Raw genomic sequence first — 26,463 nt, 5'->3', positions numbered from 1 at the left:
CTGTTAGATGTGTTTGGATGACCTTTGGAAGACAAGGAAAAACAACTAAAACCTGTTTTCAAGGACAAAAATATCTTTTGGACAAGCAACAAGCACTGATAGACACAAAATATGCTTCAAGAAACACAAGAAACGTGAACAAAAAACTCTGCTCTGCCTGAAAGACACCTTCTCTTTATGTTCTGATCTTGATGAAGATGAGTACCTCCCACTTGTCTCCTCCATATTCTCTGTCTGCATCCATTAAGTTCTTCAGGTGTCCTCTGATCCCTCTCATACAGCCACTCCACTTAATTATTCTCTACTCTTGGAAACTTTCTAGAAGAGTATTTCAACTCACTGCACTGACCTTTTGAAGTGAGAACTTCCTTTGGTTAATTTGAACCTGCTGAGTGTAGTCTGTGTAAAATACTACCATTAAAGTGAATTCCTGCTGGTTTTTCACTCTCAGCTGTGGTGTTCTTCCAGTGTAAAGTACCTGTATAGTTTTATTATGACTGTACTGTCTACAGATGTGGTTGTGTCCTAGAAATTGATGGTAAATCTGGTAGAGAGAGAAAAGTATGACATTTTTCTGTATTTTTTATTAATTAATAAAAACTAACACAGTAGTTGTTCTCCCTCATTACTGGCTCAAATATATAGCCTTCCCAGTGCAAAAAGTTCTAAATTGTAAGTATTCTTATGTGTGTTTGTGTACTATACCAAACCAGCTGATTAAAGTGTATATGATGCACACAGCAAGGTTTATTTCGACACTTTAAACAGAAAAACGAAAAGAGGATTTTCAGCTTTTGACGCTAGACATCTGAGTCAGGCCGTGGTATTTATGTTTATGGGTGTGTGTCCAAGTGACGGAGAGGGAGGATAATCACAGCGTTGAGACAGGGAGAGATTAATTGTGGATGTCCTGAAGAGGAGTGGCACTTCTACTGTGTTTTCAGTCTGATGTCATGTAACCATCGTGTCGTCCTGCGAGTCAAGTTGATCCGCTTAAAAATTTTAAAATGTGATGAAGAAAATATATTTTTACAATGAAAACTTCCACATTTTCATTTTTTCTTTTTGGGACATTTAAAAAAAATTTGGGGGAAAGAAAGAAATGTTTCTTTAAGAACATCCGGAAAAAAATCAACCAAAATCCAACGAAATTCGCTGGATTTTGGTTGATTTTTTTTTTTTTTTTCCCCCTGAATGTTCTTAAAGAAAATCTTAGAACTTTTATTGATATATATGTAATTATTTTACATATTTTTAGGATTTTTTTGCAGAAGGATTTTAGTAATTTCTTGAAAATTTTTACATTTTTAAAAAATTTTTATTTCTTGCCAAATTTGTGGATTTAAAAAAAATTATAAGGGAAACTTTTAAGGATTTTTTGGAATTTTATTCCTGGAGACTGTGAATTTTTTTGCTGATATTTTTTTTTTTTTTTTTTTTTTGTCAGACTAGGAAACAATATTTTTCAGTGCCCATAAATGAGGAAAACAGGAGGGTTAAGTTCCAGAGCAATCTGATGCTGGTTCCTCATGCTGATGCTGTTCTGAATCACCAGGGCAGTGAGATGCTCATTGCTGAGGAGCAGGTTACCTCGCCCTCTGAGATGAATGACCTCATCCGGAATCTTTCCCCATCACAGTTATGACGGAGTTGGGTTTTGATAGCTAATTACATTTCTGGCTTTGCAGGTTTTCATTGAAAACAATATTAAGTTAAATCTGAATAGAAGAAGAAGGTTGCATAATGGAATAAGAAAAGATGTAATGACCAGACGTGGCATGGAAACACACAGGAGGACAAAAGCTCAACTTGAGTCAGCTTATGAATATTGTCTAAAATTGGTACCTGGGATGACTCAGAGTGACGCTCTGCAGATCTTTTATCTACTCATCATTCCCTTGATGGGTGGAAGTCGTGTTAACACAATGTACCAAATGCCATTGCAGTCAGTCGTTCTTAGAGTGAAGAGAAGCGGTGTGAGGTAATTTTTTTCCACTAATGCTGATTGACATGGTTAAAATTAATAACATGATAATAAAAACCACATGCACCGACTAGCCGCATCAAAACCACCCAATTAATATTAAGTCCCCCTTGTGCCACCAAATGGCTTTGATCCATTGAGGCGTTGACTCCAGAAGACCTCTGAAATCCTGATGACCTGTGGCATCAGGCACCAAGACATTTACAGCAGTTCCTCTAAATCCTGCAGAGTGAGGTTTAGTCTCCATGGGTTGGATTTTTTTCCCAGCTGATCCCAGAGATGTTCAGTCAGATTGAGAACTGGTGAATTTAGGGATCAAGTCAACATCTCACTTTCTTTGTCGTGCTTCAAAACCACTCCTGAACAATTTTTGAAGAGCCACAAAGTAGCTCTAGATTGAACCAAATGGGCCAGCCTTTGCTCATCAGCGTGACCCTGCTGTTGGTTAACTGGTTGGACACACTAACTACTGAACAGCCTACATGACTTGCTGTTTCAGCAGATGCTCTCACCCAGTCATCAAGCCATGTTTACAGCCATGGCCATAAGTTTGGACACAGCATGACTTACTACGTCTGTTTTGATGTCTATTACAGAACATAACTAATATTTTTTGACAGCACCAGTTTAATTAGTCAACAAATCAACAAGGGATATAATATTATCAATAAATTCCAACAATTGGAACAACTTTGTTCCCAAAACATAATATTAGAAGAAAATAACAAAAAATGCAGTACTTTCACAACCGAATTTGGTAAGAATAACAAAATGACACCAAACTCTTTTGATGTTTTTTTTTAAAATATGAAACTTAATATAGTTCTCAGGAGTTGTGTACTGTATTGTAAGTGACAATTTTGTGGTATTTTCTAAGATTCACAAGCGTCATGGTACTTGTGTCCAAACTTATGGCCATGGCTGTAGGTTTTGTCGGAGTTGCTCAAATACTTGCGCTTGCTTGCTTTTCCTGCTTCCTACAGATTAACTTCCAGAACTGACTGTTCACTTGCTGTTTACTGTAGCTCACTCTGACAGGTGCTACTGTAATAAGATATTATTTACTTCAACTGGCAGTGACGGCAGCATGTGGCTAATTAGCATTAAAATATGCAATGCAATATATAAGAGAATGAAGAAGTGCAAAAGTGATGAGTTAATGATTGAATACAAAATTTTACGAGAATGGCATGTTGCCTAGTGTAGTGCAGGATATTGTAAAATTTCTCCATGCTACTCCCTGACTGCACTCCAACGTCCACATGCTACTCGTTTATTCTGGAATGTTTGTCAGCGAAAGTCAGAAAAAGTAGTCATGTGTTTTTAAAAGTGGACTCCTCTCTTGTTTGACTGTGTTACCACAACCTGTCTGTCGTTTGTTTGACGCAATGGAGAACTCACACATTAGACAATAGATGTGAATGCATCCATACACACCAAGTGCACTGTGTCACGCAGACATCTAGTTGTGTCTTACTAGCACCCATGAGAGGGAAAGGGGGTGTTGATGTGCTAATGGCTTTGGGTTGCCATGAGGATTTAGGGTTTGTGTTACATTATCACCTGCCTGTGTGTGCTGAGACTGTAGGGACTCGGTATCTCTGGAGACACAGGACACTGTCTCTGCAGACGTAATAAGAGCTGTTCACACTGTAGGTGTGTATGTGTGTGTTTCTGGTTTATCACTGGATGTTATCTTGATCTGTAGCTGTGTCTTCTCTTGATTCCCCCTCTAATGTTGTCCCTCGGCTCTGTCCACCTCAGGGAGCAGCCGATCTACACCACCAGGGCCCACGTCTTCCAAATCGACCCAACCACCAAGAAGAACTGGGTCCCTGCCAGCAAGCAGGCCGTCACCGTCTCTTATTTTTACGACAGCACACGCAACAGCTACCGCATTATCAGCGTGGATGGATCCAAGGTATGTGCGTGTGTCGGGCATATTACGTTTCTGTGTGTAACAATATCAGGGAGAGATGATGGGAAATGTTTAACTGCTCTCAGGAGACGTAGAAGAGAAAAAGCACTCAAAGGTAGAAATGAGCAATTGAAAATCATATTATTGTTGCATTTGCAGCTCCCGTTGATCAGCAGCGTGGAGGCCCAGCAGGATTGTACGTGGTAATACGCTAATAAAGGACAGTCTAATGAAACACTGACGTATTAATTTAAACTGTGTCTTATTAGAGTTATACCGGCTCACAAAACTGTATGTTGATCATGACTTTACATCTGTACAGCAGCCTGCAGCCACATTATAGAGTGTTATAAACCCTGCATGGGGGACTTGAAGCAAAGGATAAGCAAATAATCAAATCGTTGTTCCTCTGTCATACAAGAAACAGATTTTTATTCTAAGTACAGCCATTATTTCAGACTAGCAGCAATGTCAACAAAATGCCAGAAGATAGTGAAAAATACCATCAAAGTTTTTAGGATTAAAGGTGAAATCTTCAAAACGCTTACATCTGACCAGCAGACCAAAAATATACAGACCGGAGACCACAACTGAGGATCCAAAAATAGTGTAGGCTCAGCATTTTTGCCTCTTAAAATGAGACAAATGATTTATCAGATTAATTTTTGGCTGATTGAACCAGTGAATCATTTTAGCGCTGGCTTCCACAGAAATTTGTACAGATAATAATTGATAGTGATGTGCAGTAATATCATACTCATGTCAGGTTGAACTTTTCCAAGTGATGAAAATTATTACCTAGTCCTAGTTATAATATTGTTAAAATGTATCTATCAAAACTGGGATGGATTGGATAGTCTCTGTGATAAATGTCAGTGTACTAAAACAAACCTGGCAGCAAGTATGAAATCATATTTATACATTTTCTGCATCATCAGCTGTATGCATGTAGGTTCCCTGGAAACACAACTCGTACAGTTTGCACGGCTTTGTTCAGTGGCAGAACCAACATATGGCTCAACGGTTTTGCAGATATGGTGCTTTTCCTCGGTTGAGAATCTACATCATTTGTAAAGAATCTTGCCAGGAAAAGAATTGCTGTGAGAGTGGTTCTTTTTTCAGCGGATTTAACTCCCAAACTCTGAGCAAAAATCCCTCTGGAGCAGGTTAGCTGTGCAGCATAACTTACATGCACTTGAACTTAATTATCTGTACCTTTTACTGTCATTACAAAAGTCCAGCAGTAGTCATACTTAAGAAGTGGCCTCACTGGAGAAGCTTTTATTGTCAAGTGAAAGGCCCCACCGCTGTTTTAATGTGACACTATGTTTTTCTTTTGAAGGAACTACTTGGTCAAAGAACATGCCCTACATGGTAAATATGCACTTTAGCAGTCACATACATAGTATGTTGCATAATGCCGAGATTAAATCATACAAGTGATATGAGACACCACACAAATCTGCTCATATTTACACTCTTTCTCTGCTGGCTGAAAGAGTAGATTATGTGTTTCCATGGCGATCAGCGTCTTCTGTCTGTGCGGAGACTAGAGGGGCGTTATGACGGCAATATCCCTCTGTTGACACTGTCAGGCAATCACCTTTTGCACAATCTTAAATCACACAGTTTACCTGCAGAGGCACTTGAGAGGCTGAACGGGTTGACAGTTGTCTGGATGTCTTTATGTCCTCGCAGATGCATTTCGCTGTGGAGTCAGGATTACAAACCCAGCAGCTGATGGGTGGGTCTCACAGGAACTCAGCGTAGTTATATCTGAATGTAGAGGATCTGCACAGATCACAAAGCATTTCCTGCTGTCCACCGAACAGTGATGAATAAATGCATACAACTGTGTGTGTGTGTGTGTATGAATAAGTTTGTCTCTTTGGCCATCTGGCTTAAACATAAAGAGCTTCTGCTGATAAATGCATCGCCCGGTGCAGGTTAAGTACAATTTCAAGTAAAATCCTCCCTTTAAAAGAGAGAATTAGTGCTTTATTCCTCTTTTCCAGCCACGCATTGTTGAGTCAGCCTCTGTTAGCTTCAAAAGAGAGCTCTCCCCACAGCGAGAGAGGCAAGACTCTAATCTGTTATGTCGTCAAGCAGCACTTATGAAGCCACAAGAATGACATTAACAGACAATAGATTACAGAAGATAAACTAAATCAACTGCCTTAAGTCGCTTTTACAGATATGTTTGCTTTGTTAGGAAGTTAATGGGGATCTTCTGTTATTTCTGGCTAAAGGCATCTATGATCTTGTATGTCCTCTGCATCCTGAAGGCCAGGAGTGCTCTCTCTGCTCTCTCACTCCTGTCATCCTCTCTGTCCTCCTGCCTCCCCACTCTCCTGTAACCTTAACAGAACAGTATGTGGCATAAAATCACTGCAGACGACCACTACAAGTGACATATGAGGAAAACAACGTACAAAACTGACGTTATTTGAACTAGAAACCCTACTGATTTTAATTTTATCCTCGTTTCTGGTTAATTTACGTAAGTCAGGATGATTTTGGTATGAGCAAAGTAACCGAAAGCGAGAAAGTGTTGAGTCATATCAAATAAATGTTAAATATAGTTTCTAGTTTGTACACTAGCTGCGAGGGAGACAGGTCTGTCTAGAGAAATATTCTGTGCCGCTGCAGACACTAACTATGACAGAACGTCAGCTTATATTGGTCCGTCCGTGATGGCTGGGAAACTCACTGATGATGATATGGCAAGTAGAGGAGCATATCAGCACTTTAGACTCTCACTTATTCTGAGTCGTGTTTCTCATATAATGATAGAAGCAGCACAGTGACAACGCAGCGCTGAGATTTTTGTAGTACTTTATGAATTATTACAAGTATCTGCGATAACTTTTTGAGCTTCCATGTAAAACGCTTTTAGCTCTTTTCTAGTTTAGATATTTTGCTATGCTTTCTTCGTCTTACATTTTTATCCATTTCAGTACTTTTTCCTTCTGCGTCTGGTCGGCGAGGGTCTGCTGTTTAAAATGCAAGGTGATGGAAGACATGACGGTTTTAGAGGTTTTTGGAGGGAATTCCAATCAATCGCTGCAGGAAAGCGAAGGGAATTCCGGTCAAAGACAGTGCGAACCTTGGAGATAGTGTTATGAGATCACTGGACCTCAGGTGGTAGATGTTATGTGAGAGGTATAGAGGTGTCTTCCCTGACAGGGTCTTGTAAATGAGTAAAGGTCACAATGGTGGGTGGAGAAAGGAGCACCGGTAGCAAGATGGACAGCTGAGTGATGGAGGGCATCGAGCCTGTTAAGGGCCCACTTAGGGGCCGTTTTATAGATGACATCGCCGTAATCGAACATGGGGAGGATGGTCGTCTTCACAAGAGTGTTTTTGGCAGAGTATGTAAAGGAGGCCTTATTATGGTAAAGGAGCACCAATCTAGATTTGATTATAGCCTGTAGAATATTGATGTGAGGAATGGAAGAGAGCGAAGAGTCCAGCCAGAGGCCAAAGTAGTTGTAGGAGTTGACGAACCCCAGTTCTGAGCCGTCTGCACAGGTGATCTTTGGGGGGCTGGAGACACTGTTTGTCCGGTTAAATAGCATACATTTTGTTTTCTTTGAATTGAGGTTGAATTCCTCAAACCAGTGCAGTCTACAGCCAGTTAATTTGCCATTATAAAATTATGATCACTCCACACAGTTGTTCTAGTTGTGTGCCATAAAATTTAGTTTTTACCCAATAATAGCTTTGTTTCCACTGTGAATGAAGAGCTCGTGTACACTTTGCCCTTCAGTGTCTGGTATGTTTGGGTGAATCATTAAATCAAGCTGCACTGGGTATTTCGTTATATGCCCAGCTGTCATAAGAGAGACTACGCTGTGCTGTTGTAAGTCCCAAAACAATTACCCATTAGGATTATGGTGCAATCACACAAAACCTGATAGGAGCCGGTGTGAATCTCCACCATCAGCAAATTCTGCATTTTAAACAGCGTTGCTTATCAGTGATTATTTTGTCAGAAAAACAAACTAGGGAAGCAAATAATAATAAAAAATGTAACCAGGAGTGTGTAGGTTTGAGCCTGGAAGGCAGAAGCACAATTCCTGCCTTTGAAGCTGAATTTCTTATACATGGTAATGCGGTGTCTATCTTCTCAGTTCTGTCTGAAACTGGAAGTTCTGTGAAAATGAAGGTCTCTGCAGATCTTTGCAAGGTTGGAGACGATGTGCACACATTTAAAATCCGATTGCGGCGACCTGTGTGTCAAACAGGCTTAATTAGTTGGTCCTACTTTCTGTCAGGACAACATTTTCAACCAGGAAACGGTCTGCCCTTTAAGATTTTGTTGCGTTGTCACACCCCTGACTCCAAATAAGTGAACCCCCCTCCTCGCTCAGGAAACCAAACCTGCGTCATCGCCACCTGGGAACATCGTGGTTTATTTGCAGTCCTTAATATATGGTGAGATAAAAGGCATCTGGTCGTTAAAGCAGTTGGCAGGCATACAGAAATGTTCAACATTTCATCTTCTGCATCACACCTCTGCCTGATGAGCAATTTTCCATTTTGCTGTCTGGTTTGATGAGAGGACACAGTGACCATCATCTCGTCTTTCTCTGGCTGTGTTTCAGTTTGAGCATCGCTGCCAGTTCCTCCTGCGGATTTATGACCATCATCGCTGCTCATTTCTCACCATTATTTCAGTATATACCCTTCAGAAACTAGACATTGTGGAGTTGCCCTGGGGTATTGGCTATCAAGATAACTAAAACATCAAATTTTTTATTATCTTAAAAAAGCTCTGAGGAGCCGGTGTCATTTTTTTCCCCCAAGTATGACAAAATCTTCTGGTATTTGGAGCGTGACAAGTGATCATAGCTCTTTCCCCTCCCATACACTCCTCTTCCATGTTCTACATCTCCCATCTTACTTACTGACTCTGCAGATTCCGTGCACTCTGCAGACACATAATCGGCCGTGGAAGCTTTCTCCTATAACCTTCTGGCTGTCTCTGGATTTCTAGCTGACCCTCGGGCCGTTAGCTTGCCGGGCTTCGCTCTGCGCCTCCTGTGCCACTTGATCTGCAGCCCAGCTCACCATCCGCACAGCTGCCAGCGTCACTCCGCTCCCCCTCCCACTCGGTCGCTCGCCTGCTCACTCGGCCGTACACTCATACACGCCAACATACAGTCACATTGCCCACGAAGATGGGGCTGACCTGGGAGTCCCATATGTTAACTCGCAGATCGTTGCCTGGGATTCCACATCGCTCCAATCAAGTCTGTATGTTTATCTGCTGACGCTCATGTTGGCGTAGGCATTTAACCGTAATACAAGACCAACAACTTGTTCATGGATTTGTTCTGCGTAGGAGTAATTATATTCAGGTCATAGATTTCTTTGTCAATATATAACAACATTAATCGTGATTATAGCAACATAAAATAGCCAAATTGGATGACATTCCTCTGTTGCTTGGCAAAAAATAAAATTCCATCATCATTTTCTAACCCTCAGATGCTGTCTTGAACTTGCTTGTTTTATCAAACCAACACCTTGAAAGTCATTTAAGAAGCTGTAACTAAAGAATGTTTAGTTTTTTTGTTTATTTTGAGATTTCCACCCATCAAGTAATGTATTCATTGACTAGATTTGTCTTCGTTCCACATGAGTCTAAACTCTTCACATATGAATCCAAAAGTACAGCATCATTATGGGTTTTAGTTTTATGGGTTTCTATTTGTAATCCTTCAGCACTTTGTTTTAAATGTGCTTTATGAATAAATTTGACTTGATTTGACTTGACAGTAACAAATCTCTTTGTTTTTCATTCAAGGTTTTGTTTTTTTTAATGGTAACCCACTGGGTTATCATCCAGCCCTATTGTGAGCGATAATGTTCTCGAGCTGAATGAGCTTCAGTTATTCAGGTCTATTGTGTGGTTTCAGTGGTGGAAAGTTGATCATGTTGGGTATTATTCTGTTACAAACCCAGGTTAGAGGCGATGTGTGCCATTACATAGCTTTGGTTTGTAGCTTTCCACTGCTAGTTTCTTTAAAAAAAACAGACTTGTTTCGACATATTTTACCTGTTTGATTCATTTTAAGAGGTAAACATCCAAACGGAAAGTCTGCACGTGATGCGCAAGTAGAATCTATTAAAAAGAGAAGACATTTGGCTAAGTGACAGCATCTGATGACTGATAATGTTATGGGTAATCTGGGTCATGGTGAGCTTTTCAAGTGGAAACAATGCACTTTGTTTTGTCCATTTCTTCTTAACATGTCATCTTCTAGTAAAGCGGCTGCTTACATACATTTATTGTTTGTTTACCGAATTCTTTTTCATCACTTTATCCTGCTACGACGGCCCAGTTTTTCCACAGTGATCATTAAAGTTTAATCTTATCTTAACACTTCTCTTTGAGCCAGCTCAATGAGCTCTGTTAAATATTCACTCCGCTGCTTCAGATGAGATGTGTGAGTGTTGTTCAAGCTTCGCCCAGGTTTCTCTTCAGGGGAAATTGGGTCACCTTTGTTTTGATGAAGCCTGTGAAAGTGTGATGATTTTAAAATCAGATTAGCATCTCCACTCTCCTTATAAACGCTTGATGTGAGAATGCTGCCTGAATCAGGTTGTAGTTGTGCAGTGTGTGAAGGGAAGGAAGTTCTTCTTCTGTGTGTGCGCAGTGATCTGTCTTCAGGAGCCGTTAGAGTTGTTCTGAATGGGACACAAACGTCTAAGAGGGTATCGATTGCGTGCTAATGCTCCTTGTTTTGTTGGCTCGCTCTCTTCTTTTTGGGTCTCTGTGTCCAGTAATGATGCTGTGTAAAGTGTTTTAAAACCTCAGCCACTGAAAAGATGGAGAGGGAGACAGTGGGGGCGTTTAAAAAGGACACGAGTCTGTCAGCGGTTTGAATTCTCGAGTCCTGTGCTCAGAGCCATGTTGCTATGAAACAAGGGCTGCACTGTGATTAAACTGTCTTCTATTGTTTCTTAATTGTTGGGGTAGTTTGCATGTACTGTTTTTAAGTTCTGTTATATCTTCGTAGTGAGATCAGGTTTGTCTGTAAATGAAGGCTGCTTGTGTTTGTGTGACGTCTATTCATATAAGATGTGACACGTCAATATTGACAGCGACGCGCTACAAATCAGGCTGAAGTAGTGTTTAAAGCCTCTGTTGGTTTCTGCTGTTACTGCCTCGTGCACTAGTTACAGTTTTAGACTGCAGCAGATGTTTTCTGGCATCTGATTTGCTGCATAGCTACAACAGGTGAATGCGCAGCACGGCAAATATAGAGACTGTAATTTGACTGCTTAGAGGCTAGTGGGTCAGCAGCCTGTACCGCGTACTCTTTTCCATTTCTGTCTATTTTTTTATTTGTGTATTTTTATGTGGAACAAAATGACTGGGATGAATGATTGAAATGTTTTGCACACAAATACAGACACCCATCTCCTCTCACCCCAGGATGACGTCCCTCTGAATAAAACTCACCAACCACCTCCTGGATCTCCTGTGGATGACTTGACCATAGTGAGGTGTAACGTGTGGTGCTGCTCTATTGATGACACAGAAATCTTAGCTGTTAATTTCACTGTTAATTTAGGCAGTGGAAAGTTCAAGTAATACAGTATCTTGAATATATATCTGCATAAGTATTAGTGTTAAAATATCCAGACATTCTGATGGAAATTTGGGATAAACATATATATTTTTTAATATACATTGCTTAGTAGTGTTACATCCCTTGGTGTTTATTTTAATTTATAATTAAAATGTGATGGGACATTGCCACATGAGAAATCACCAAAAAGGGACTGGCACACAAGGAAGACCCACTGGATCAGATATGCAGCATGACATGTATCCTAAATTGCCCCCTTTCTGATCATTGTTCCAAATGGTTTCTTTTTGTGTGGCGAGACTTTACCTTTAACTGAAGTCTTATTCATTTCTTAACATTTCTTACAATTCTTGCTGTACTTGTTCCATTTCCATGCGGACAATAGTAGAAGCTGCTGGTTTGGGTCCTTAGACCATATCAGTGATTTTATATCCAAGATAGACTTTTGGATTCCCATTACATTGTGAGAAAACCTCACTGCAAAACATGCCATTGTGTGACGTACTTGTTATCATCCAGCGTCCTCTTTTATGAAGAGAAGATAAGCACTCTCTGAGCAAGTCTTTTTTTGTGTAAACGGTTGTGATGTATGACATCGGGGGGGCTTTGTGTTGTAGAGAGGCTCTCCAATATGCATATGACTCTGACTGTTTTTGTGAAGAGAACCATCCAAAGAAGAAATAATAAATATGCCAATTGTAATCAAACTTGTCAGCGTGGGCAAGGGCCTGAGCAGCATATTACAGATTTACTCTGGAATGAATGGAGCCACAATAGAGCATTGTCCTTCAGTAAATTGGTGGGACTATTCATTATGCTGGAACTCCTTCTGTAATGTGTCTTGGCTGAACATGACACGCAGCTTTCAAAACTTCAGCAAAGAGAGGGAAACTCAGATGAACTTGCTGGAAGTCTACACATGATACCATCTGTACTTTAAGTGAATTACTAGCGTAATCTCAATCGGTCTTGGAAGTGAATGATGAGTTGTTTTATTTTCCTCCAACAGGTGATCATCAACAGCACAATCACACCAAATATGACGTTCACCAAAACATCCCAGAAGTTCGGCCAGTGGGCGGACAGCCGAGCCAACACTGTGTTTGGACTGGGCTTCGCTTCAGAGCAGCAACTGTCAAAGGTGAGAGGAAACGTTTCTGTGGCAACACATGTCCCGAAAGCCTTCAGATAGATCAGAGACAGCTGATTTGGATTGGTAAATTTGTAAAAATGTTGCACAATTTGGTATTTATGGGCATCATCAGCGGATTTAAGGATATACCTGATCAAATTCTCACCGTCAGTCGATAAATAGTTCCAAGATGGACCACACTGCATCTGACATTTCAGCTTGTTTTACCACTAATAATCACAGCTCTGTTGAATCTCTCTCGTGTTTTTAGTTTGCTGAGAAGTTCCAGGAGGTAAAAGAAGCAGCCAAGCTAGCAAGGGACAAATCTCAAGAGAAGGTGGAGACGTTGAGTAATCACTCCCAGGTAAATTATATCTTTGTGCCGTCTGAAATTCTGATTCACTGCAACACCTCTGCTGTCCATCTGCTTCCTCTGTTGGCGTCCACAGAAAGAAAACCAGCAGCGCTACAGAGAAAATAAATTAAAGCATTTCAGTGCAGATATTCTGCTTTTAGAATTAGCGTCTGGCTTGATTAAGTATTCAAATAAATGATAAATGTTGATGAATCATGTGTTGAATATTACATGTCAGCAGAACTCATTCATGTAATTGTGTGAATCATCATGAATGGGAGGTTGAAGGTCATCTTAAGCTGCTTGTCTGGCAGAAACCACAGTAATTAAGAGGGCGAGGAAGCCAGTGAAAGTAATACAACAATAATAATGAAGTTTCACAGGTCAACAGAAATGATTTCATATCTGTAATTGTGTCAGTAAGTTGGCAGTATTGATTGGTTGCTGCTCGGTCACCTGCTGCTAGGTCTGCCCTTTGCCTGCACTGATTCCAGATGGAAGGAATCAGACTCAGCCCTGAGACTCACAAAGCTGCTGGGCCATATGACATGATAAATACTGGCAACAGTTTTTCTTCACCCCTTCGCTGTCATAGCTGACGTGTTCGGGGTGTTTACAGTTTTCCGCTGAAAATAAGCCCAGGGCCTTTTTCTTTTTTCACAGTGAGAGGAAGATTTATGAGACACATTTTTATATTTTAACCCCTCAGACCTTTAGAAAGCCTCAGGTGAACTGCAAGCATTCTCAAAATCTGCCCTGAAGCACAAGTCTCCTTCTGCCCCCCCCTCCCCAAACAGGAATCGGGACGTGAGACGCCGACGACCAACCAGGCGTCCAGCATCAATGGGACGGATGATGAGAAAATCTCTCACGTTGGTCCGGAGGCTGCTCTGCTGCAGACTGAGAACGAACGTCTCAAGAGCGCAGTAGAACAGAGGTGAGGATTCATTTTATTGAAACATCGAAAGGACTCATTTAATGTGCATTAGTGCCTTTTTTAAAAAACATCCTGTTTTATATCCATTCAATATTAGCTTTAAGCCTCATGCATTAGCAGCATCACAACACCGAGATTAACACGGTTCTCCAACTGAATGCTTTTTTCCTACATTACTTACCTAAATAAAATTACTTTTATCTTGGAAAGTACTTAACCATGAGAACCCCACTATTGCAGAAATACAACATCAGTTTTATTTGTTGTTGTTGCTGCAGTGGCCTGGTGGGTCTACTTTGTAAACATATATATTCTTTTTTTGTGGGTTTTTTGCTCATCTTCTTCTATAATTGGGTATACATATTTTTTGCTTTATTTTAGTTATTTTTTGTTAATTTTTTCCCCTATATTTGTTTTATATATTTTGTCCTTTTTTATTTTTTTGCTCATTTTCTTCTATATTTTATATAGTCATTATTATTATTATTAGATTTTTTTTGTCTTATTTTAATTTTTTTTTCAATTTGAGTTTATAATTGTTTTGTATATTTTATTTTTTTGCACATTTTTTTCTCAGTATTTGTGTCTTACAGGGTTAAAAAATAATAGCATCATTTCAGCCTCCAGTTGACCATCTGTCTTAAACAACCTCACCTTTGTCCTGTGTAGCAGAACAAACAACACAACACAAAGAACAATAATTAACATACTTTAAAACCGGATTTCTAGGTTTTAGGTTTTCTTCGTGTGCGACTGTCTCATCACGACCGAGTAAATTAAAATAATAAAAATCCACCTACTAATTAGTCTGCAGCTGGTAATGGTGTGCTAGCTGTATAAATGATTTCTGGATCAGCAACCAGAAAATATACTCAAAATGTAAAATACTCGCAGCAAAGTGCCGCCTCAACACAGGTTTTGCTAAACCATATGGACGGTTGGTGATGACTCATGCATGTCATTAATTTTACAGAGTAATGAATGTTGCTGTGGTGTGTGTTAATCCCAAACATGCCTCCTAATCTCACCACAGTGAGGAAAAAAAAGGATTTGAAGAGGCATCATTATCATTATAACTCCATCAGTTTCACGGTTTTTCTTCATGATTCTGTTTGTCTCGACACCAAACTGTGCTCAAATGTTCCGTCTCTTCATTTTATTGCTGCTGGAATGATATCATGTCCCCAAAGGACTCAGAAATCATCTGGTCCAGTCTAAAGAATGATGCTGCTCTACTCCACCATTTGGCTATCTGGCCTTTATAATCCAGATGTGGACTGTATAAATCGGTAATTGTATGAAGCACCAGATGTGGCTCCAGATGGGATTAAAATGACCACAGGGCATCAGAGTCAATTAAATCTGCAGTATGTAAATTTATCCAGGATTATTCCTCAGTAGCTACAAAAAAATCAGTGGCATATTTGATCCAGATGGAAGAAAAAAAAAACCTTCCTTAGAAAGACTTAACACCAAACATACACACAAGAAAATGAGAATTAAATGAACATCTGCATGAGCAGAGTGGTAGTGCTTTCAGTAATTTTTAGGCTTATTGGTAGAGAAGAACTGATGTACTGCATAATTGTATGTTCTTAAGAAGGTTCCTGAACAGGTCAGTGAACGGTGATGCTAATTATATGAAACACAGTTAGTGTAAGTCATGATGAAACAAGGATTTTTTTACTAGGAAGTATATAATCATGTGAATATGAAAACGACAATCAGTAACTAATAAAAGACTATTTACCGTAATTCACATATATATTTATCTTTAAACTTAGTAGACCTTAATGAATTGATTAACTTCTATTCTCTATTGTTTAAGATCCTTTTTCACCTTTTACTGTGTCTAATGTTGCACTAAAGACAAATTTGTCCACTATAAAATATTTACATGTACTTTAGTGTAGTCTCAAGTGAAAATATGAAAGAATAAATATGTGCATAATTTTATAAAATTAAATATAATAGTGTAAATTCTTTCCTTGTTAAGCTCTGAAGAAGAAACAGCATTTCTGAGCTGTCAGCTATGGAAGAAAATCTGCACGACAACAAATGTCGCTTTAAAGTGCTCCACTGAATATTTGCATGCGTTCTACTGACCGCTCCACCTTCTAAAATTCCTCTCATAAAGGAACTGAACTGAATTAACCACTTGTATTAATGTTGGGACCAAACTGGAAACTTTTCTGAGTAAAATATTGTAGGAAATTCCAGATTCATCACTGTGTTTCATAAGACGCTGATCCTAAAGCAGTCGTTGACATTTTCTTCATATCATGTGTTGCCAAACTTCTTCGGCTCCTGGTTGTTAAACACAGTTCGTTCCGTCATTGTTTGCCGTCTTCACTGATCCTTTCTCATGTCTCCACGAGGCTTTTGGATTTTGTTTTGGTGGAAGAGTGTCACAGCAGTGAAACAGCCGAGGACTGCAGAATGCTGCAGTGCAAGTCTGTCCACATTTGATGGAGAGCAGAACACTTCAATCCAGCCATGCATAAGGAAAGGAACAGCGATGCATACTAAATATACATCACAACCTCTCCAACCTTATTGATAAGACAGAAACACACACACTAGCATGAAGGGATAACAAACTGTGCTGGTATGCATCACGGCTACAGCTCATTAGACCTTTGAGACTTTTCCCACTTCTTGCTTTTTGTTGTCTAAATATATCTTGACAGTGTGATGTACATAACGGCTAATTAAATAATCATGACTGGAAGGATTTTGTAGCACTAAGCGTCATGTCAGAGGGCACAATCCCCACGCGTTTCACCACTGACCTGCCTAAATCCTGCTTCCATTAGTAACTCTCCTCCTGGATCTCTCTCTGTCTCACTTGTCTTGCAGTAACACCAACGCCAAGAAGTGGGAAACAGAGCTTCAGACTTTAAGAGAAAATAATGCCAGGCTGGTGGACGCACTGCAGGAGTCTTCAGCTAATGTGGAGAGCTGGAAGAAACAGCTTAGTGCCTGCAAGGAAGAGAGTGACACGCTCAGGGAAAAGGTAACACAGTCATGCACTCCTACGGGAAAGTTAAATAATGTGCACAAACCCATCGATCCTGTCAGCAGAAAAAATGTGACAGGTTCCAAACACTGCTGCCGCTTTGAGAAAAGGAAAAGAAAACTGTAGTACAAACGGTTACAAAAGGATTAGGTTGTTTGAGTTTAGGTGAATATGTCACTTAAATTCTGTACAGTGGGTTAGTGAATACCTCACCAAATTTTGAGCGAGCAGAGATCTGTACTTTTCATTATCTTGTGTGTTCCTGCACCAGAGTCTCGGTCCACTATAAATAGAATCGTTTTAGTTTCATAATCAATGTGGGCTGTTTCTGCAGCTGGGCTGGTGTTGCAAAGATACTCTTTATTTTATAACATGCTGCCGCTTTTCTTTTTTCATAATATTATTATTATTGCTAGTTTCCATTTTCAAGATGACACCACTTACAATAGAAAGTGTACCCAGTATCCCACAAACACACATTACCAGACGTCAAAGCAAATGAGACTGTGTTGTAAAATCTGTTGTCACGCTCACCGCTGACCGCTTTTCACAGCAACAACATGACATTTCTGAAACAGCAGCATCCTTTTTTTTTTCCCCCCCTTCAGATTGCAGAACTAGAAGCTCAGTGCAATGAAGCCAATCAGGAGAAGCAGAAAAACGCCCAGCTGACGGTTCGAGTGAAGGAGTTGGAGACTGAGCTGCAGGACAAAGAGCAGGTGAGACTCGATTCACATTTGTCTCCAAACAACAGGGTCCGTCTCCAGAGCACGGAAGAGTTTGTAAAAGCAATTTTGAAAATGGAAGTTGTATGTTACCTTGAACTCTTGCGATTCACCGGCTCCACTTCATCAAAGAAATTACAGTTTGCAGGTTAGTCCTCCGCCTCACGACCCCTGAAGTTCCTGTAGCACTTCTCTCCCCCAGGAGGTGATTAGTTGGAATGATAGCTTCAGTTGTGGATCTTGGGTTTTGGATAGATTGGTGTTGTTATTTTTGCCTCCCCAGTTAAACCCAGACCTTTGTTCTGCCCCTTTGTCTCAATTTGCTCTTATATAACTATCTGTGCTGCTCATTCTTCCAGTAACTTTCCTGATATTTGTCCTGTTTTTGTGCTGTTGTGAAATTGTTCATCCCCCAACTCGTTTCTAGTCATGCAGCAGAAAATATTAGCCCCATCATCTGCATCGCCTTACGTCTATTACATCAATCGTCCGTAATGCAAACGAGCTGTCTGTCAGCTCGGTGCAGCCTAATGATGCTGCTGTTTCTAATGAGGATAAACCCTGTGCGACCACGCAGTCTTCTGACCTTCGCTCATTGCTGGTTAAATGCTAATTCTGGCGGCAGATAAATGATTAGGACTGACTTCCTGCAGAGCCTCGCATCCTTTTCTGCACAGACTGTGGTTTCCTCGTCATGAAAGGGAGACACATTCAGCCAATGTGTCAAAACAGATTCAGTTTCCACGAGCATAAAAGAGTAAATCTGTATGTATTTCTGTATTTTTGCAAATCTGGAGTGGATGTCTGACCAAGTCTTTTTGGACGTTTTTTTTTTTTTTATTTAGATATTTAATAGGAAAGAGACCAACACTTCTAAGTGACCAGCAAAGCTCCATCATGTGAGGTTGTGGAGCTGGACACTGCATCATATTAAGCTTAAGTCTGATTGAACTTTTGAGTCTATCAAATAAAAAAAGAAAACAGTCTCACAGTTTGTCAAAGTCTCAAGGCGACATGTTCAAGAATCAAGAACCTTTACTGTCATTGTGTTTTCAGTCAGCAAAATTATGATTGGTGACTCCCAGCCATGGATAAAAAAGTAGAAAAAGGCACACTACATATACAAATAAAATAAAATAAAAAATACTTACAAGATATAAATGTTAACCAGTGTTTCAACTGAGAAATATTTTTTGATTATTTGTTTATCTGCGCGAGATTTTTTTGATTCATTTTATATGTAGAACAGTGAAAATCACGGTCCCGTTTTTACAGGTTTACTGTGATGAAAGGCAAGGAAAAGCCACAGACAAAAAATGTCAGATTCTCAATAATAGTTGCCATCTTACAGAACATTTCAGGAGCAGGAAAATATTTAATATTTTTGATTTATGAAAACTTACACATTTTCTGTTGATTCTGTCAAAGCAATGAGTCTTTTCGGTTGAGTTTAATGGCACTTAATATAATTACAGTGTTGTAAATAGTGACTTTTGAGGCCATTCAGACTGCCTGCGGTAAACACTGTCTGGGATATTCTGGTTCAGCCACCTGGCATCCTGAGTATTAATAGAACAGATGCATCTTTCTTGGACAGCGGTATGTCTCACACAGTAAGAAAGTAGTTCAAAGAGCTGGAGCTGATTTTGAAAGATTGCAAGCAAAGAGTCTTGTCCTTTGAGAGTTGTGACGCTCCAAACGCTGACCGAGGGGCCTGCAGAAGAAGTGTGATTGTTTGCAGAGCAGTGATGCAGCAGACGGCCCACAGAGGCTCATCTACCGAGTGACTCACCTCCTTCTAGAAATGCACATCCTCACCTCCTCCAATTAAAAACGTGCCTATGAATTATTAAGCACTGCTGGGGTGTTGACCCCAGCGCCGGCCAGCCGTGAACCAACAGAACAAAGCTGCTGCAGGTGACTACAAAGACTCAGCCAATTATTAGTTGGAAGTGGAAGTGCTCGAAGCAATATCGGATGATGTGAAGCTGTATGTGGTGCGTTGGGCTTCAAACAGAGGAGGGATGTGATTTTTAAGGGCAATAATACGTCTTTAAGTGAGAAAAAAACAAACATGTAAGCACAAGGCAGAAAAAATGAGTCATTACAAACTTTTCTGTTCCTTTTTTCCTTCCTTTACCTGCTTTGTAGTGCTTCATCATAGTTTCCGTATTCATTAATTAACAGTGACTGTATGTCGAGTGCCAAAACCTGTCAATTACTGATTATAAATAATATATTTTTTCAATTTTGTGTTTTATTTATGCGAGCTCAATCCTCTCATCTCACTCTCAAGTTCTCTAAGGTATTTTGTTAAATGATCTTTCATGTTCCTAGGAAAATAATATAGAAAGAATCACCCTGATGTCATTTCTCTACATTTGATTTGGTGGTTTCTAAACTTATCTTTGTTTTCAGGAGCTGGAGAACCTGAGGAAGCAGGCAGAGATCATCCCTCAGCTCATGGCGGAGTGTGAGGGCATCACCGCAAAACTACAGGTATGTTCGAAGCACGCGGGAACTCCACGAAGCCCACGTTTGTGTCAGGTGTGATTTACAGCCGAGCATAAATGCACAGCTTTATAGACCTTGAACACACGTGAGGACCCGACGGCTGTCACACAGCGAGCTCACACGAAGGCTCTGAGGCGTAAGCAGTGCTTTTAGACAGAGGTACAGAATAACAGTCTCTATTCATCATCCTGCCAGAGGGCTGGTGACACAACCTTCCTGTCACATGTCTCACTAACACACATTGTAGTTACTGTAGCTAATAATAAAGGCCCGTCCCCAGTGCAGCGCTGAGTGGACGAGAGCCTCTTTGAAAAGGTTTTCTCTTCTTCATCTGTGAAACAAAGATGCATCTCTGTCACAGCTTATTAGTTTCCTGGTGCCGCAGATTTGATCTGTTCTGCACAACAAAACAGCTGCGATTGTTTCAGAGCTTTAATGACCAGGTCTTACAGCAGTTCTGTAGGTGTGTGGGTTGTTCCTGTGAGATTAAGTTTGCTGTGAGAAACCCAGGAACCGTTTAGATTCCCCTCACATCTTCTTGGTAACAAAGAGCACCGGTTCTTCAAAGCTCGTTACTCATTGAGTAATGTCAGACTTTCTGTAGGACCAGAAGTGCCAGGCTCTGTGAATCACTGTTAGGGCCAAGTCTGACATGAGCTGATTTGATATTGGCGCTCGTTTCAGCCTGCACCGACAGGCTCAGAGCAGGACTTTTTCATCGAAGCTGTCATGCATGTGCTGCCTTTCAGTCCGGGCATGGAAGAGAATAAAACCAACAGTGGCATGCCTGAAGTTCTCGTGCTTCACAAAGCTCCACTGCCTGGTTTGTTTCTGCTACAGCCAGCTGGATGAATGTCAGAGACAACAGGAATGGATGAAGCAGTTTATCTAACAGGCTATCCAAACCTAGTAGAACCACAGACAATGGGATTTTTCAAATTCCTTTTTAAAGCCATGAGATATAAAACTAAAATGGAGCCAGTTTTACCACGTTTTTGTTTTATTTAAAAGTGCTAACTCCACCTCTGTGTTTGTGCTCATGGTTCCCCTCTATTTAAAGATGACACCCTGTTTGGAGCTCAGGTTTCAGGAGTCAGCTGGGGGTATAGACATGCAGGCACAACACCCATTTAGCACTCCTATTTTAAACCCCTCCCTTCAATGGTATCTCCGGCATTAATGTGTCACTCTTGTCGCCTGCAAGTCTGAAAGACTCACTTTATCCAGCTGTTCCAACAGAAACAAAAAAGTTGTCTTTCCTGAATTTAAAACTTGTTTCTGACTGTATTTTGGCAGATATTTCTCAGCTCTCGGTACAAATACATATTTTTCTTTTTATATTTGTGCCTACAAATATACAGTCATGGAAAAAATGATTAGACTACCCATGTCATCAGAAACAGTGGTTATGCAATCAAGTACTAACTCCTGTGTGACTAAAACAGACAGAAAAGAAAACATGGAGTGACTAAAAGCTGTTTTTCATAGCTATTGACGGAAGAACGGAAGTGACTTTGGTTTTTATCAAGAGAACTTTGGAAAACATCAAGATATCAGCTCCTGAATTAAATTCTTATGAGCTATTTTTGTTGTTTTCATTGTATTTGTCCAAACAAATGTACCTTTCATGGTAGCAGTCATTAAAATGAACAACAAAACAAGGGTGGTCTAATAATTTTTTCCATGACTGTAGACTGAATCACTGTGAGGCACCTTGAAGAGCTTTAATCTTTTTTTTTTCAGCAAGTGAAAGAAGCTCTTTCTTTGATTCATTAACACCTGCTTTGAGATTTCCCTCACAAGACATTCATCTGATTTCCCCGTACAGCCGACATGTGACGTCTTATAAGTCTTGTTTTCTGCCTGTCCACAGGCTGCAGAGACGAAGAACAAGGAACTGGAGGGGAGGATAGAGGGTCTTCAGCTGGACATAGACGACAGCCGACAAAAGCAGGGAAACATGAAGGGCGAGCTGAAGAAGTTCATGGATATTCTGGATGGAAAGATAGACGAGCTGCATGAGTTCAGGCAGGGGCTCTCCAAGCTAGGCGTTGATAACTGAGAAAAGTAGCACTGAGCTGAAAGGGTCAGAGGTCAGGTACAAAGGATTCACTACAGTATGTCTTCAGGGCAGGAACTATGTGGCACCTACTCCCCCAAGGTGACGTCCACTCAGAAACTATCAGCTTTGGCTTCTAATAAACACTACCTTGTGAGAAAGAGATGTTTTGGAGAGGGAGAGAGAGAGACTGGCAGACAAAGAGGAGGAAGGCCAGCGGCCTCCACCAAATGGCTCTGTTTTGTGTGCTGGCATTGTGAAACTAAATCAAGAGTCACACTTTGAGCTTACTTAACCGTTTCTGTGGGGGAAAACGGCTTTAAAAAGCTGGTGGTGGGTTCTTAGATTCTGTCCATCTGTCTTTTTTTTCTGAAGGCTGCAGCACTTCTACACAGTCAGCCTGAGCTTAGAGTGGTGGAGGGGACTTAAAAGGGCTAAAATGAACAACACACAAAGACAATGCTGTCGAGCATCATTCAAGTAATAATTGGTGTTAATCCTTGTGGCCCCCTCAGAGAATTAGAAATCTTTCTACAGACTGGCGTTGCTGTTGCCTCTCGTCTATCTCAGGTGTGTTAGGAGACAGTTTGTACTCATTAGATTATATGCACATAAATGACAAATGGCCGTGACACAAAGTGCCTCCAGGTGAGTTTAAATCTGCCTGGCAAGGAGATCTGGCCAAGTGATGACCATCACCATAATAACAACTTGATTTTTGTGAGAAAACCTGTAGATAAACGAAAGTCCTCGCTAATACAATAAGATTAAATGAAAACACGGGCGGACGTGTCCATCTGAAGATGTTAATGTGGTGAAAAACTCAAAGGACTAAACAGGTGTTTGCATAGAAATGACTCTTAGAAGAGACCGCAGCAGGAATTTTGTCAACTCCCTTGTGGGTGGTTTCAGCAAACAGTCCTTTTGATTAGATTTGCATAAAGAAGAAAACCTCTTGGTGTCTCAGGAGCTTTCCTTCACAAACATCCAAAACAATAATAGGAACCCCATGAGTGTAGTGTAGTGTTTAAAGGACCGTGTGTGTGCAATAGTATTGTTGTTCATTCGTACAACAAAGATGTGTGTCTCCAAGGCTGTTGATGTGCTTCCTACACACTCGTTTTTGTTATGGTGGTGGTTATTTTTGGGTGAGGGGACTTGGTGCTGCTCTATGGGTGAATAATGTGAAAGTGTACTTCACTGACGACATTTAGGTGGCATGGGCCTTTTCACTGAAACCCTGTCAGATTCTTGGTTTTTGTTTTACACTCGTATTTATTTTTGGTGCCTCTCTACAACTACTGTTTCTAGGACATACCAAGTAACTCAACCTTAACCTAATGTCGCCACAGATGTACAATAATATATATATTTAAAAAAAACTGTCAGGATTGAGAGGTTTTATAACAGAATGGTGTCACAGCTGCTTTTGGGAATCCCGTCTTGAAATTTGAAATCAAAGGCACATGTTGTAGTGACATATTTACTCTGTAATACTATAACGTTATGAGTCTGTATTTTTCATCACTGTTTTAATCTTGTCATGAGATTGAGATATCCAATGAAGGGATTTTTTTGCTTCTTGTTCTTCTATGTTTTGCCCTGTTGTTCACCGGAATCTGGATAACGGAACGTTTGATCCTTCCTTTTGAACCAACGCCTCTTGTGCACTTCTGTGATTCCTGTTCAATATTGTACAATAGAACTGACAATTGGTAAAATTTAGTTTAATTACAACGCTGATTTACTGTGTTTTCTTTTTCATGACTTTAAGAAGTGGGCCACGTTTTGGCAGCAGCTCCTCAGAGAGCAGACATGAGGTTCCCTAATCCCCGCTTAGTCACATATCAGCATTGTGTGTTCTGTGTGGGGAAACTAGTTAAAGCTTACAAATATGCTGCCTGACATTATGAAAGTCTTGAGGCAATTTCAGGGTTTTTTTTTCTCTCCTGGATGAGAAGCTCAGAGAAGGAGGTGGAATGAACCTACAGCGCCTGAGCCGAGTCCCGTCGAGGCTCGAGTACAGAAGCTCCGCCACCGCACGTCTTTTGCTCTGATGTTGATTTACATAGCACTAAATATAGCTGTAATCCTAGCGCAGACACGCACAAGAAAAGCAAATGCGGTGGGATTTAATCGCAGTCACTGACTTGTATCAATTTCTGAGATCAAGAAGTATAAAGCAAACGAACATATGAGCTCATTTGAGGGCTGATGGAAAAACCACCTTAGAGTCAAACGTCCTCACGGCGCTGAGGAAAGAACTGCAGTGGATCAGAGGACATGTTGCCTTGGCAACTTAATCCCACTCACTCCTTTTTTTCCCTTTTTTTGTAAATAACAGTGCGAATGATGGACGATGAGAAGTTTAAGTCCAGCACTACCTCCCAGTGATTATTTTAGTAATTCCACGAAAGAGTCTGTGATCTTTTTAAACCGACGAGACTCTCAGAAATTCGAGCCTTTAATTGTCTTTTTCAGGGATGAGCAGCACATCTGGGAAGAAAATCCAATCAATATGCGGCTTAAGCATCAATTTAGTGCTCAAATGATCAGTTAACTGACCAATTAAGCCCGCTGATGGGAAACTAACTGTTGTCGGACTAGAGCTATTATTTTCACTACATGTATTCATGGGAAAGTTCAGCATCTGTCAGTTAGAAATGGCTTCTTTTATTTGAAATGTGAAAATGTCACTCAGGCTTTGGGAAACTGCGGTCAACATTTTCATATTTTATATTGTCATGCTGGCTTTAATCATTTAGCTTCAAACTGCAGACCTGTAGACTTTTAGTATCTAAATATATTTCTTTCATTTTTTGGCTTTATTAGATGCGTACAGGACGTCTTGTTTAAACATTAGACTCTCAATCTCATCATTTTTTTAGACATTAATATACTTAATTCTGACTTTAAAAATTAAACAATAGGTGAAAAATTCCTCCGTAGTTAAAATAGTCCTTACATTGATCATATCAATTATCAGTCACACTCTAATCTATGCAATTAAGACACTTCAGCAGCGGGGCTCTTGGAAATTGCAGTCAACATTTTCACTATTTTAAGACATTTTATTGACCAAACCATCAAGATTAACTGATGACAGAAAGAATCAGCCCTATTGGAAACCTTTTTTTTGACTGTTTTTTTTTGACTAAAACATAATGTCAGAGTGCCACTTTCAGGACTTAGTCATGCTAGCAGCAGGAGTGGAGGGATGGCGCTGTTAGCCGGAGTAAAAGATCTGTTAGATGGATTACTTTGACATTTCTGATCAAACCCCAGGATGAATCCGCCTCACTCTGGTCTCCCTCTGATTTTTTTTATTTGGTGCCTTGAGCTGGTTGGAATTTTCTAATTTGTTCACTACACTTTGTTTTCTGAGTTGCAGAAGTAACAACATTTCCATCAGCTAAAGTTCAGCCTCTCAGAGCTGTTTTTCTTTAGTATCCAAGTATTTTTTTAGATGGTGTACACACAGAATGTTGTGTTTGAATCTTAGACTCTCAATCTTGTCACTTATTAGACATTAATATACTTAATTTTGATTGAAAAAATAAACAAATAGGTGAAACATTAAGCCATAGGTACAATAATCCTCACTTGCATCACATCAATTATTAATTATGGTCCAGTCAATATTGTGGTCAACATTTTTATTATTTCATAACATTTTATTGACCAGACCATCTAGATTCATTGATGACAAAAAGAATCCACCCTTCTGGATACCTTTTAGAGACTTTTGACAGTTTTGACAAAAGAATAAAATGTCAGTATAGATCTAGGCACTTTTTAGAAACTAATATACTTAATTCTGACTTTAAAAAGTTAAACAGGTAAAACATGAGCTAAATAATCATACTTACATTGTATCAGTTAACAATCACACTCCAATCCATACTCTGGCCAACTTTTTTTTTTACTATTTTATAACATTTTATTGGCCAAACCATCAAGATTAAATGATGACAAAAAAGAATCAGCCCTATTGGAAACCTTTTAGAGATTTTTGACAAAAAAAAATTAGAATTTTCTCACTTTTTAGACATTAATATACTAAAATTCTCACTTAAAAAATTAAACATTAGCTAAAATAATGCTTACATGTATTACATCAATTAGCAATCACATTTCAATCCGTATTCTGCTAAACATTTTTACCGTTTTGTTTACCAAATCATCTACATTGTTTGGACACAGAAAGAATCAGCCA

The 26,463-nt window shown here is 39.9% G+C and overlaps 1 protein-coding gene across 1 annotated transcript in view; it reads left to right on the top strand.

Moving 5' to 3' along the window:
• homer2 (homer scaffold protein 2) overlaps positions 1-23,984 on the top strand; it is a 34,308-nt gene extending 10,324 nt beyond the window's left edge. Inside the window, exons 2-9 of the mRNA XM_022199763.2 lie at positions 3,749-3,905; positions 12,516-12,647; positions 12,910-13,002; positions 13,791-13,930; positions 16,790-16,946; positions 17,558-17,668; positions 20,093-20,173; positions 22,062-23,984. Of these exons, the coding sequence (XP_022055455.1) occupies positions 3,749-3,905; positions 12,516-12,647; positions 12,910-13,002; positions 13,791-13,930; positions 16,790-16,946; positions 17,558-17,668; positions 20,093-20,173; positions 22,062-22,250 (1,060 nt within the window). The 3' untranslated portion in view covers positions 22,251-23,984. The remainder of the gene's footprint in view (positions 1-3,748; positions 3,906-12,515; positions 12,648-12,909; positions 13,003-13,790; positions 13,931-16,789; positions 16,947-17,557; positions 17,669-20,092; positions 20,174-22,061) is intronic.
• Positions 23,985-26,463: the final 2,479 nt, after the last annotated feature.

Source organism: Acanthochromis polyacanthus, chromosome 2 (assembly GCF_021347895.1).
Source record: "Acanthochromis polyacanthus isolate Apoly-LR-REF ecotype Palm Island chromosome 2, KAUST_Apoly_ChrSc, whole genome shotgun sequence".
NCBI classification, from domain to species: Eukaryota; Metazoa; Chordata; class Actinopteri; family Pomacentridae; genus Acanthochromis; species Acanthochromis polyacanthus.
The sequence above is the reverse complement of the archived record's forward strand: the minus strand, read 5'-3'. Positions and strand labels throughout refer to the sequence as shown.